At 42.8% G+C, this 13,179-nt stretch overlaps 1 protein-coding gene across 2 annotated transcripts; it reads left to right on the top strand.

The window, feature by feature from the left end:
* Positions 1 to 334: 334 nt before the first annotated feature.
* MCFD2 (multiple coagulation factor deficiency 2, ER cargo receptor complex subunit) lies at positions 335 to 11,371 on the top strand. Of its 2 annotated transcripts, none has more exons than XM_044663298.1 (4): positions 335 to 364; positions 5,440 to 5,593; positions 6,269 to 6,428; positions 9,791 to 11,371. In XM_044663298.1, the coding sequence occupies exons 2-4, from the start codon at positions 5,463 to 5,465 to the stop codon at positions 9,920 to 9,922; spliced, it is 423 nt and encodes a 140-aa protein (XP_044519233.1). In that variant the 5' UTR covers positions 335 to 364; positions 5,440 to 5,462; the 3' UTR covers positions 9,923 to 11,371. The 2 variants fall into 2 exon arrangements, with proteins under 2 accessions (XP_044519233.1, XP_044519232.1); XM_044663297.1 differs by having other exon boundaries at positions 351 to 416.
* The last annotated feature ends 1,808 nt before the right edge of the window (positions 11,372 to 13,179 follow it).

The raw sequence follows: 13,179 nt of genomic DNA, 5'->3' as shown, positions 1-13,179 counted from the left end.
AGGCTCCCACCCAGGTTGGGCCTTGTGGCGTGTTTGGTCGCTGGGCAACCAGCCTTGCTTCCCTGGCGCGGGAGAGGGCAGTCACCGCCCCGCGGAGGCTGGGGGCAGAGGGAGGAAGTTGGTCGGAGAGGGAGAGCAGGGCCGGGTGGAAGGCTCCGCCCCTCAGCCTGGACCCGATTACACGTGGAATGCTTAGAGCGCTGCAACAAGCCGGGCTCCGGGAAGTTGGAAGGCGGCGTGGCGCGGTTGCCAATGGGCAAGCGATAAAAGGGAACGCATGCGCCGGAAGGGAATTGTGAAGGGGCGGAGCAAAAGGAGGAAGAAAAACGGGGACGCGGGGCCCGGTAGACAGAGGTACAACCTGGTGAGCTAAGCGTAAGGGATTCTAGAACCTCGGCTCCCGAATTGCGGCCAGGGTGAGGTGGGAGCAGGCGTCTGGGGCCAGCGGGGTAGCCCAGCTAACGGACCCTGGATCGAGAGGAACCGGGCCAGGAGCTGGGGATTGGGGCGGGCAGGGGAAGGGATACCGGGGTAATCTGGTGTACCAGGGTCGGGAGGCTGGGGATCTGCGAGAGCAGATGGGGGAAGGTGGGTGGAGCCCCAAGGTCAGGGGAGAGGTCCGGGGACAAAGTGAGGCTGGGGAGGAAGGGGGAGTCTTGGGATCTGGGGTCTGGAGACAACGTGGAGGTGGGGGTCTGGGGATCCAGGGACAAGGATCTGGGGACTTGGGGAGTGGGATAGGGATCTGGGGACTGTGAATCACGTAGCAGATCGGGATTTGGAGATCCTCGTCCATCCGAGATATTTGAAAGCATGCTAAAATTGTTGGGTGTAGGAGGTGGATCTAGGGATCCAGGGGTACAATAGTGTTTGGGGGATAAGGGAGATCATAATTGGTAAAGGATCTGGATTTGATTCCCTGGTAGGGAGATGCAGTTATTGTCTCGTTTCTGTGTTCGTGTGAGAGATAAATTCTTATCTTCTGTCCTAGAATCAGTACAGTGTATTGGTTCCGAGGCTAAGCAATTGGGGCTATGCCACTTGTCCCATCATACCTGAGTTTAAAGCAAAAGGGCTCCAAAGCGGGGCATCCTATATTTCTTTGCTCCCTGGGATTCATGGCAATAGCTGCATCTTAGCATGGAGCAGGGCACCAGCTGACCCAAAGGTCTGCTGTGTCTCCCAGCCTACACTTTGCCAGGAGCAATGAAGGGGCTTTAGGGTTCTGTTTTTGTCTGGGTAAACGCCAAACTTACCCATATGCTACTTCTCTCATATTAGGACTAATGATAACTTGATAGAGTAGAAAATCTCCAGAGTCCCTTCAAGTACTAGGTTCTTCAGGAATGACATAGCTGGGCTTGTCCAGGTATTAACTTAAAGAGCCCAAAGGAGCAATAGGATCATAGAATTCAATCTGGAAGAGAGCCACAGAAGCCCTTTAGTCCAATCTTTTCATTTTACAGATTAGAAAACAAGTCTATTTAAGTTTAGTGACTTCCAAGATCACACAGGTAATATGTAGTGGAGCTGGGATTTGAACTCAAATCATTTGACTCCAAATCCAGCAACACGTCCAGGAGGTTCTGAGATCTCCTTCTCTAGTTTAGGAATATCAAAGGCCTATCACATTCAGTCCCTTTCAATTCACTCAGCATTTTACCAAATGCCTGGTATGTATTCATCTCTTTGTCACTGTTTACAGATATGAGACAACTAAGAATTTGCCCACAGAATTTATAATCTAGTAGGCAAGAATAGTCTAATGTGTATGATAAGCACCGATATGAATATTAATAACTGACTTGTAACACTTTAATATTTTCAAAGGGTTTTACTTCTTAAGAACAATCCTGAAAGGTGGGCATTATAATCTCCATTGTATAGACTAGGAAACCGAGGCTTTGAGTGATTTGCTTAGCATCACAGTTAAGTTCCAGAAATGGGATTTGAACTTGTTTTTCCTGACCCTGAATCCATCACTCTTTCTACCATGCTTTAAACATTAAGGCTTATAGATAATCATAAAAGGGAAAGCTCTGAGTTGCCTGAAACAGTCAAGAGGGGCCTCAAAGATTTCTACCAGGAAGGGACCTTAGAGGTCATTTGGATGAGTTATCTTAAAAAAAAAAAATCCATACCTTCCATCTTTGAATCAGTTCTGGATATTGATTCCAAGGCAGAAAAGCAGTAAGAAGTAGGCAGTGGTAGTTAAGTGTCTTGCTTAGGGTCACCCAGCTGGAAAGTATGTGAGGTCATATTTGAACCCACAACCTCCCATTTCCAGGCGTGGCTACCTATCCACTGAGCTACCTGGCTGCCCCTGAATCATCCCATTTTACAGATGAGGAAAATGAGACCCACAGGTCACAGAAGAGGTAGGATTTGAACCCATATCTTCTGATTCTAGAGCTGGTGCTCTTTCCACTGAACCCCAAACTGTTTCATGTTAACCCTGAGACTTGAGCCTTTGACACTGAAAGATGACAAGGACTTTAGATAGGTGTTGATGAGAGAGACCATTGTAAGTGAAAGTATAAGCAGGAATACTCTGGCATGATGTAAGGAAACTCTTTTGCTGAAGTGGACAAAGTAAACTGGGGAAAGAAGGAAATAAGGTTGAATAGGTAGGATGGGGGCAGATTGGGGTGGGCCTCATATGCCAACCTAAGGAGTTCAGACTTGAGGATGCTTCTGTTTATTCTCAATTTGGAAGTTCACCTTCTGGCCTTTTCTCTTTAAATCCAGGTCATCAGATATTCATTGAATTCCTACTCTGGCCAATTTACTGTTGGGTTGTCTAGTAATAATGAGGTCTCACTGTTGAATTTCTCAAGCTGTGATGACCTTCCTGTTGAATGGTGTTAACTAGTTACCTATAAGAGTCATGGGTTAACTCTCACTTCTAGATCTGAGTCAGAAAGGGGAGGCCTGTTCTGAGTCACTCATTCATTATCTGTATATAATGAAGAGCTTGTTTTCTGGGGGAACTTGGATTGTGTGGGATTTGCTCCTCTTCTGACATGCTGGTGATGCCTTGGTCTGGAGGCCTCAGAGGAGGGTTGCTTTTTTTCAGCATTGAGCATTGAACTTGGATTATTAGATGCCGTCTTGGGATTCTCACATGGACATGACTGTCTTTGTTTTTTTGTTTGTTTGTTTTGTTTTGTTTTTTACTTCTCACTTATTTTGTCCATTTCTTGTTCCTGAAGATTAGAACCATGGGAACTGCTGCTATCACCCGGAGCTAAGCAAGGTGCTATGAGAGGGATTGAGCCAAAAAGCCCAAATGATTAGTGGCTGTTTGCATTTGACTAATGTTTGGGAAGATCTGCTATTCTTCCCCTCTACTTGTATTTCTCAGAAGTGTAAAACATGGGGCCAGAATGGTCTTTCTTTGTAGTGATTTAAGTTCTACAATATAGCAGGGGCACATTCACTGCTGAAATTTGACTGTTTGAAAGTTAGAATGTAGTTTCTAAATGTTCTCTACTTTTTGTTTTGATGAGGTGGCAGTTAGCATGGAAACCTTTTATTCTGTGTACAGAACAGATAGCATCATGAAGAGTGCCTGTGTTCAGTGAGCCTCTTGGAGTGTGGATGCTCATAGACACATGCTCATCAACACAAATACTTCACTTATCTCTCTCTTAAATAAGTGACCCCAGGGAGTGCTGGTCTGTACAGTTCTGCCAAAACAATGCCGTTCTTCTGGTTCCACACCCCCCACCCCTCTTTGATTGGTGACTTTAACATTAGTTATTTCCTTGAATGTTTCCTCCTCTGTACATTGCAACTCCCTTATAACAAAGAAAGTCTTTTCTACAGAACAAACCAATAAAGCCCTGAAATCATAGTGTGTATACAGGGTCCTGTACCCACACACATACCACCCCTCTCCAGCCAGGTGAAGGATATTGTTCCATTGTATTAATCTGAGTTTAGCTGCCTTTTACCATTGGTTTTATTTGTACTGTAGAAGTCATGGTATATGTTCTCTTAAGTTCTTTTTTTAATCCTTACCTTCTGTCTCAGAACTGATACTAAATATTTGTTCCAAGGCAAAAGAGTGGTAAAGACTAGACAATTGAGGTGGGGAAGGTGTCAAGTGACTTGCCCTGGGTCACATGGATAGGAAGCGTCTGAGGGCAGATTTGAACATAGAACCTTCCATCTTCAAGCCTGGGGCTCTATCTACTGAGCTCTGTTCTCTTAGTTCTGATTTGTCTGTTTGCCTCTATTCTTCATACAAGGCCTTCCATGTTCTTTAGAATTCTATGTGTTTGTTGTTTCTTTTTATTTTTAAACCCTTATCTTCTGCCTTGGTATCAGTTCTAAAACAGAAGAGTGGCAAGAACTAGGCAAGGGTTAAGTGACGTGCCTGGAGTCACACAGCTAAGAAGTGTCTGAGGCCATATTTGAATCTAGGACCTCCTGACTCTGATGTAGCGCTCTATCCACTGTGCAACCTAGCTGTTCCTTGTTTGTTCTTTCTAATAGTAATATTCCATTATGTTCATATGCCATTCTCCAATCAATAGGCATGTGTTTCGAGTTTGTTGCTACCACAAAGAAGGCTACTCTGAATATTTTGTTCTTGCTAGGACTTCCCTTGCTGTTATTGACTTCCTTGGAGTATATACCCAATAGCACTCAAACTGTTTTGAAAACATTCTTGTGGGGTTGGGGATGGATAAGTAGTTGACAGTACCTCTTGGATTACAGCTATTCTTTGCAAAAGACAAGGAACAGAAATCTCTTGTGTTTGAATTCTAGGCTCCACATAGCTCTCCTGTTCCCCATTACTAAGCTGGGGTGTGGTGGGGAGATGGGGAGCAGCTTAAGGCACCAGCCACTGACCCAAGGGTTTGTGGACCACAGCTGGCTACTTGAACAGTTTAGATGCGAGGGACTCATTAGGACCTGCTGGCCACCTCTGGCAAGTGAATTCTCCTCTCCCCCAGTTCTTGTGGCCACTGGGTCTTTGCCCTGCAGGCTATTAGCCCTCTTTGGCTATTTTATTCACCTGCTGCCTCCAGAGCAGATGGTAGGTTCAGTGAAGAACTGGGATTTTTTGCCTTTTAGTTGTTGTAGACTGCAATTTCTTGGCAGCTCATTCCATGGTAGGCCTTTGGACTACTTCATCTCCATAGCACTTAATCCTTTCACATCTGCTGCCATCTCAGCCGTCCTGTGAGGTAGGTAGGCCAGAAATTATTAGCACCATTTGACAAATAAATAATCTAAAGTCACATGTCAAGCTGGAGGCAGAAATAAGATTCTGACCTCTTCTTGTAGCACCAGCCTCATCGTTCTTTTCAAGTTCAATGGGTCACCTTCTGAGTTTTCTCTGAATTAGCAGGAGTGATGAAAGGATCTTAAATCTATAAAGTGTAATTTATGCCTTCCCTATCCCTCTGTGTTTCCTTTTCTTATTAGACACGGATATCAGCTCCCTAAGGATGCTTAGTGCCACCATCCTGTGCTTCCTCCTGGGAGCATTCAGCTTCCTGAGCACTGGGGCAGAAGAGCATGTGGACAGCCACGGCCATGCTGGTGTTCGCCTGGATAAGAGCATGGTACAAGACAAAGAGTACGTGTTGTGGGAGCTACCAGGGGTTGGAGATTGCAGCTGCACCCAGAACATTATTTTTTCCTAAAACATGTTGCAATCCATGTTTTTATTTGTTCTAAGCAACAAGCCTTGGGTGGTGGGGAAGTCATAATCATTATTATTCCCATTATATTGATGGGGAAAATGAGGCCTTAAATGAATTAGTGGTATTGCCACAGCTACATTTCTCAGTGTCACCCATATGTTTTCCCCCTCAGTGCATGACAGATAACCTCACAGTGTGGTAGATTCATCCCTAAAAACCTCCATTGTTCTGGGGAGGGTCACATAACCATAATCTATCTTTTCCCATTGCATTCTTCTGCTACTATTATCTTTTTAAAAAACTACTTTCTGTTTTCATAACAACTTTTAAGATAGAAGGGCAAGGGTTAGGAGATTGGGGTTAAGTGACTTGCCCAGGGCCTCACAGCTAGGAAATGTCTGATGCTAGATTTGAACTGAGATACTCCCAAACTCAGGCCTCTGTCCACTGTACCTCCTCCCTAACCCTGCCATTACTTACCTGAGCTTTAAGCCATGGTCACAGTCAAACCTATTCATTCATGTGCTATTCCTGCATTTTAGTCAGAGAACTGATTGATGTCTTTACAAAGCCTCCACAATGGTCTCAGCCTGATTGTTGGTTTTTAGGCATATCATGGAGCACCTAGAGGGTGTCATTGAGAAAACTGAGTTGGAGATGTCTCCCCAAGAACTGCAGCTGCATTACTTCAAGATGCATGATTACGATGGCAATAATTTGCTTGATGGCCTAGAACTCGCTACTGCTATCTCTCATGTCCATAAAGAGGTGAGTGAGGAATCCACACAGGAGGCAATGTCCATGTGGAAAGGCCCTTTGTAATTGTAATTGAGATTAATTTTCATATAATGTGTACTTACATGACCTCACCTTTTCACTAACTAGAGACTCATTACTATGTAGCTTCTACCTGGAGTCAATTCTGAGCTCCACACTTCAGGAAGGACATTGATAAACATGAGAATAGCAAGAGGAGAGCACCAGGACAGAGAAAGCCTCAGGTTCATGCCCTTTGAGGGGTTTTAAAAGAACTAGGGATGAAGAACAAGCTTGGAGCCGAGAAGACTCAGGGGAGACATAATATTTGCCTTCAAGTGTTCAAAGAGCCACCATGTGGAAGATGGATGAGAGATTCCTTCTTTTTGATCCCAGAAGCTAGAGCTAGGAAAAATTGATGGAAGTACCAAAGATGGTTGGAAAGAAAAACTTTCTAGCAGTTGGAGTTATTCAGAACTAGAATGGGCTCCCTTAGGAGGAGGTAGAGGTGGGTGTGTGGTGGGTGTGGAGTAAGCTTGGGCCTTCCTCATTGGAAGTCTTCAAGAAAAGGCTAGAATAATCCCTTAGAGAGTCTGTTGTAGATGGGATTTTTTTTTTCTCCAGGTATGAGTTGAACTAGATAACCCTCCAGTTCCTTTCCAACTCCAAAATTTTATGACTTTCCTGTCACATCCTGCTACTCTTAGTTTTTCCTCTTCCTTGTTCTCTTGCCTCTCCCATAAAGGACAGATTAGAGACTTTTAAAGCTAACACATTTTAGTTCAATGTACCTTCGATAGCTCCTTTTGGGAGGAAAAATGGTTTGAAAGTGGAATAGGTTCATAGCTTGGGATTTTCTATGCCACCCAGTCCCAATCACTGCCACAGATAACTGATTTTAGATGCCCTTTAAAAAAATTAGAAAATCCATAGTTAGCATGTGGGAGTTTTTATATTTTTTAGAAAGGATCATTAAATTTATTTTTTTTAATTACACGGAGAAACAATTTTTGACCATTGTTTTCTGAAATTTTGCAATTAAGATTCTCTCCTCTCCCTCTTCCCTGATGCAGGAGTTTGTTTCTTTTTTATTTTAATTTTTTTTTAAACCCTTACCTTCCATCTTGGAATCAATACTCTGTATTGGTTCCAAGGTAGAAGAGTGGTAAGGGCTAGGCAATGAAGGTCAAGTGACACAGCTAGGAAGTATCTGAGGCCAGATTTGAACCTAGAACCTCCTGTCTCTAGGCCTGGCTCTCAATCCACTGAGCCACCTAGCTGCCCCCAGGAGTTTCTTAACATTGAAGATTCTAAAATGTCAAGAAGGAAACATCCTTAGAAATAATTTAGTTCAGCCAACTTCATTTTATAGAGGAATCACTTGTTTTATCTTTGAATTCCCTGGGCCTAGAATTGTACTTATACAGGCATAATTGTAGGCGCTTAATAAATGCTTATTGAATTGAATGAGGAAACAGGTCTAGAAAAGCTTGGGACTAGGTCACACGACTGGTAAATGTCAGAAAAGGGACAGAACTACAGCCTCCTGACATCTAGTTTGGCGCTCTGAATTTGCCAGCCCCTAACATTACTGACATATAAACCTACAGGGAAAAAGACCTAGGCTATTCTACCTAATGATTCAAGCAGCAGACCTTTATGAGGGCCTGTTGTATTCTCATCCCTATCCTAGAAGTTATAAGAGATTCAAATATGTATTTTTTAAAACTTTATCTTCTGTCCTAGAATCAATACCATCCATTCTAAGACATTCTAAGATCAGTAAGGGCTAGACAATTGGAGTTAAGTGACTTGTCCCAGGGTCACACAGTTAGGAAATGTCTGAGGCCAGATTTGAATTCAGGTCCTCCTGACTCTAGGACTCACATTTTATGCACTGAATCCCCTAGCTGTCCCTAAATATGCCTGATTTCTGACCTCAAGGGATTTGAAATCTAATTAGGGAACTAAGTTGTAGCCACATAAAAAAGATAATCAATAGTTTAAGGCAACACATACATGCTAAGTGCCAGCTGAGTAATAGATTGTAAATGCCGTAGACATTTAGAGGTGAGGGATGATGATGGAATGGGATAATCCAGGAAAACTTCTTGGAGGATAAGGGATTTAAGCCAGACTCCAAGGATGGGTAGAATTTAGAGAGTAGAGAAGATACTCCATTTAAAGAAGAATGATGTAGAGCCAAGAAGATGCAAAGTATGACTGGTAGGTTTGAGGGATTTCCATATTAGAATGGTAAGCTAGGACTAGATTATGGATACCCAAGCTACAGAGTTTAGGTATTATCTTGTTGGTGGTGAGAAGCCTTGGAGGATTTTGAGCAAGGAAATGGCCTAATCATGTAATGTTTGAGGATTAGAATAGGAAGACTGGAGGCAGTGAGATCAGTGAGGCTGTTGCAGCAGTCCAGATGTTTGGAGGTGAGCTGGACCGTGCATTAGGGCTCAGGCTAATGTGACTGTGGAAGCAGAAAGATGGGGTGGCAATGGAGGGGAGTACGGAAAAGGAACAATCGACAGTAACTTTGACTCTGTGCTGTGAGTTATTTATCGAGAAGTATTAGAAACAAATTTTTTATTCAATATCATTTAGGTTTTCTCTGATGCCATTTGGCCCTCATTTGGCTATAATCTTGTTCCTTTTTCCCCTGTGGCCCCATGATTTCTATACTTCACATAAGTGAAGTGAGTGCCTGGGATAGATCGCTGTGGTGTCCATATCATTCATGCTCAGCTCTACTCTCACTGGGATTCTTCCTTTTGTGAAGTAGTAGTGAGCGTGGGTTTGTGTCATAGCATTTACCCCCCTCCCCCTCAGGAGCAACTTGCAAAACCCTCAGGCCAGAGATTATAGGCTGTGTTTGTGGGACAGACTAAAGTAAAGTTCCTCCCTACCCCAAAAGTTTTCTGAAATACAGGCTGGTTCAGGCAATTGCTGCTTTCTGAATTGTTTTATTTTTATTATCCTGGCAGAGAGAATAGAGAGCCATTCTGGAGATCAGGAAGAGCTGAGTTCAAGTCCTGCCTCTGATCCCCATTTTTTGTGAGATTTTTCATTATTTTGGTGACCTTCTAAGCCATACGCCCCAATAAATTGCCAGTGTGCCTCTTTGAAGGGAGTTTTCACATTGCTAATTCCCTACACTGATGAAATCACAGTAATGAATAAAATACATAATTATGTAGAATCTGGATACCACATGTTTTTTTCTAGTGGTCCACTTGGATCCTGGTACATATTTCTCATTTTTGGGACAGACATTCATTGGCATTAGCTTCATAACCTCTTTCTCCTTATTTCACACTCTGGGTTTTATTTACCATGACTTACTGACACATGCTTATGTTTCCTAGGAAGGAGAGGACCAGGCATCCGTCATGAAGGAAGAAGAACTGATGAACTTGATTGATGAAGTTTTAAGTGATGATGATAAGAACCGTGATGGCTACATTGACTATGCTGAATTTGCAAAATCCATGGAATAGAAATCCATTGACAATCTGCTAGTTATAAGCAAATGTGACCCAGTAAAATGTGATCGAATGCTTGCCGTATTGCAGGATAGTCATACTTTTTGAAGGATGAGACCCTGTAGCAACTTGTTACTTTGGGGTGAATGTAGAAACTTTTCGGCAGACATGACTCAAAATTGATGAAACTGCATCCCACTCCTGAATTCATGTTTAACTTCTTAACATACAAGCACTTTTGACAGTGGTTTGTCATTGAGGTGTGGGTGCTTAGAAGTTCAGTTTTGAATGTAGGATGCTACCCGACTCTTGGTTTTAAAGTTATCTGAAAATCTTGTCAAATGAATACTTTTTTCATGTGATCAGGGAAACTTCATATGACCTAGGAAACGAATGGTGGCCCAGACATAAACCCGGCCGAATATTTATCTACCCCACATGTCCTCGTTTAATCAGTGTTCTCTATAGCTCGCCCAGTACAGATGGTTGCTTGCTGTAGGCAGGCGGCTATTTGCAAGGATGTTTATAGCTACAAACATTAGAAAGGAATGTTTGCCAAATACTGAATTCAACTCTTAATAGAGCCTATTGATGAAAACAGTTTTGACTTGGGTGTATATAACCCTTAAGTTGACCTCAGCATTTAAGCTTTTCAGTCTTTCAATATTTTACAGGACTACTGCCACATCTCTATACTTTATTTTTGTGATTATTTTTTAACATTATATTCAACCTGGGGGAGACCTTGAATGAATGTAACGTGTTTCTTTGCTCCAAACAATGTCAAAAATGTTAACATTGTTAATGTTTGTATTTAACACTAATTTCCAGAGTTCCATTTTATGGTCTAGGAACTATAGGTGAAATGTAAAAACTCTTACAGGGGATATATAAAATACAATTCTCGATAATCTAACCTGCATCAGAATGAAAAAAGATTATACTGCCAGTTAAGGGTTAGTGAGATACCTTAACATCTTAACTAGGTAGATATCATAAGGAAAGTTTAAAATTGTTTAAGTGAGCTTTCCTGGTCTAGAGAAAACTTGAATTCTTTCAGATGAGTAAAAAAGGCCTAGGGTCCTTTGAGCTTCGCAGGCTCAACAGTATTTGAAAAGAAAGACAATGGCACTGAGACAGAAAGCACTGTTGTCTCAGTTCTACTTTGGACTAGATTGATGTTCTGTGTTAAATGGCTTTAGAAAACCAGAAATGATGTCATTATTGTAAGTTTTAGGAAAGGAATCTGATTACTGAAATGTGTTCTAAGATGTTCAGAGAACTATTTTCTATATTAAAGTATTCCTAAAAGAAAACTGTGTTCATAAAAATGGTTTCCTGTGTCGAGTGTTTGTACAATCAGAGCTAAGTTGTAAACTATTCTTGTAATATCTAGTTATTTTGAAAGATTTGTATAATGGATTATTCTGGATATATGAGTAATAAAGATGATGAAATTCAGTACCTGGAGAGTGAAAGATTTCTTGAGCATCTGCTTGCTCCTTTTGATCTTGGGCTCATTTTGATAATTTCCTATCAAGCGGTATAGCATAGTGTACAGAAAGTGTCCTTGGTTTAGTTAATAGGCTGCTGTGTGTAAATTGGAGGCAGGATGGTAATAAGAAGGCTGCTAAGCCTCACTTGGACCTGACAGGCTCTGTTGACAGTCTGCCAAGTAGGCACCGGATGAATCTGGGCTGGTGAGTGAAGTGTTTGCCGGGTGGTTACCCGAAGTGTCAGTAACCCCAGGGCCTAGGAAGCTCAGCCTAGCCAAGCCTCTGCCCCTGCAACAGCGCGCAAATCGGGAACCTAATGGCAGTTGTGTAAGTGTTTAACAACTCTTCTAGCCCTGGCTCGGCTTGGATTTAATGGTAAAGGGTTAGTTCGGGCTGGTATAGATAGATTCGCTGGATAAACGCTCTTCTGACTGCTATTTATAAATCCCTCCCTAATCAGCCCGGCCTTGGCACAAGCCAAAGGATGAGGAAGGCTAGTGGTGTTCTTGTTGGTTGTGGTGGTGCCTCTCAGCTCTATCAATAGCAGGTGATTGATTTCCTGTGGCACTCAGAGAGGGATGCTGGACTGCAGGTCTAGGGCCTACCCTCCCTCCGACCCACCCTCCTCCCGGGAATTCTCAGAAATGAGACCCAGCGAGCTGCCGTCCCTGGGTATTTATAGGGCCGATTCCAGCTGTCTTCTGGCCCAGGCTCACACCAGCCCGGGCGCATTCCAAGGTCTTCCACCCACGTTCCTGTCACTCAGGACGTCCTCCCATCTTGTCCCAGAAGTTCCTTATTACAAGACCCACATTCATGTTCCAACTCTGAAGTTTACCAGCTATGTGGACTTCTTCTCTAAGCCTCCCTTTCTCCGTGTGTAAAATGGGAATAATACCAGTTCTTCTCTGTGGAGTGTCGAAAGAAAGCACTTGGGCAACTCTTAACGGACCACATCCCCTAGTCTAGTTGTACAAAACCAGCCCCAGAGCAGGGGGCTTTCTCAAATGAAGCTCTTGACTGCTATTCAAAGGCTACGTTGACTTCACAGACCTTGAATTCTTCACTTTGGTAGTCATTTTCCATTTTTAGCCATTTTTTTTTCTTAGCAATTACACATCTTTTTGGTGCTTGCTTCACTGGCCAAGTTAAACATATTACAACATTCCCAAGAGCAGAATGCAAAGCTTTTTTCTCTCTCGGCCTGATAGCTTTTATTGCCAAGTACTGAAGTTGGTCAACATTGTTTGCTGAACGCTCCCCAAGGCCCAGGCAGAAAGTGTTGGATTTGCTGGCACTTTCCAAGTGACACATTTCACTTTGCCAGTGGAGAAAAAACAGCCTTGTATTTCATTTGGGTTTCAGGACATCCAGAAAATCCACATTCTATAAGATGAAATCAACTCTTTAATTCATACTTCCTTAAATCATTTCCCACCCCAGCTGCCGGGCTTCATCCTGCCCCAGAACTGGGTCTTCTTATCGTCCCACTCCCCTATCCCATTAGATGGTGAGTTCCTTGAGAGCAGGAACTGCCTGAATCCTTTTTTGTGGAGAGGGTATCCCCTGACTTTAGTACAGTGCCCCGCACAGCATAGGCACTTGATGTTTATTGATTAACTACAAAAGTCATAATTATTCTTTTTTCTAAAGAAAAGTTGCAATTTGATCAAAGCAAAGACATAACTCCTGTTCTCTATTGTACAAAAGCTAATTATCCTAGGTCTCCTCTCATCCCACTAGCCTCTGTGCAATTCTTAGAAAATGCCTACGAGC

This window comes from Gracilinanus agilis, chromosome 2 (assembly GCF_016433145.1).
Source record: "Gracilinanus agilis isolate LMUSP501 chromosome 2, AgileGrace, whole genome shotgun sequence".
Taxonomy (NCBI): Eukaryota; Metazoa; Chordata; class Mammalia; order Didelphimorphia; family Didelphidae; genus Gracilinanus; species Gracilinanus agilis.
This window is presented reverse-complemented; position numbering and strand designations above follow the sequence as displayed.

Bases quoted from the DNA above. Each gene is read 5' to 3' on its own strand.
- MCFD2 (XM_044663298.1), top strand. From the start codon at position 5,463: ATGCTTAGTGCCACCATCCTGTGCTTCCTCCTGGGAGCATTCAGCTTC. The intron at 5,594-6,268 runs GTACGTGTTGTG...GTTGGTTTTTAG, and splicing joins AGCATGGTACAAGACAAAGA to GCATATCATGGAGCACCTAG. The intron at 6,429-9,790 runs GTGAGTGAGGAA...TATGTTTCCTAG, and splicing joins TCTCTCATGTCCATAAAGAG to GAAGGAGAGGACCAGGCATC.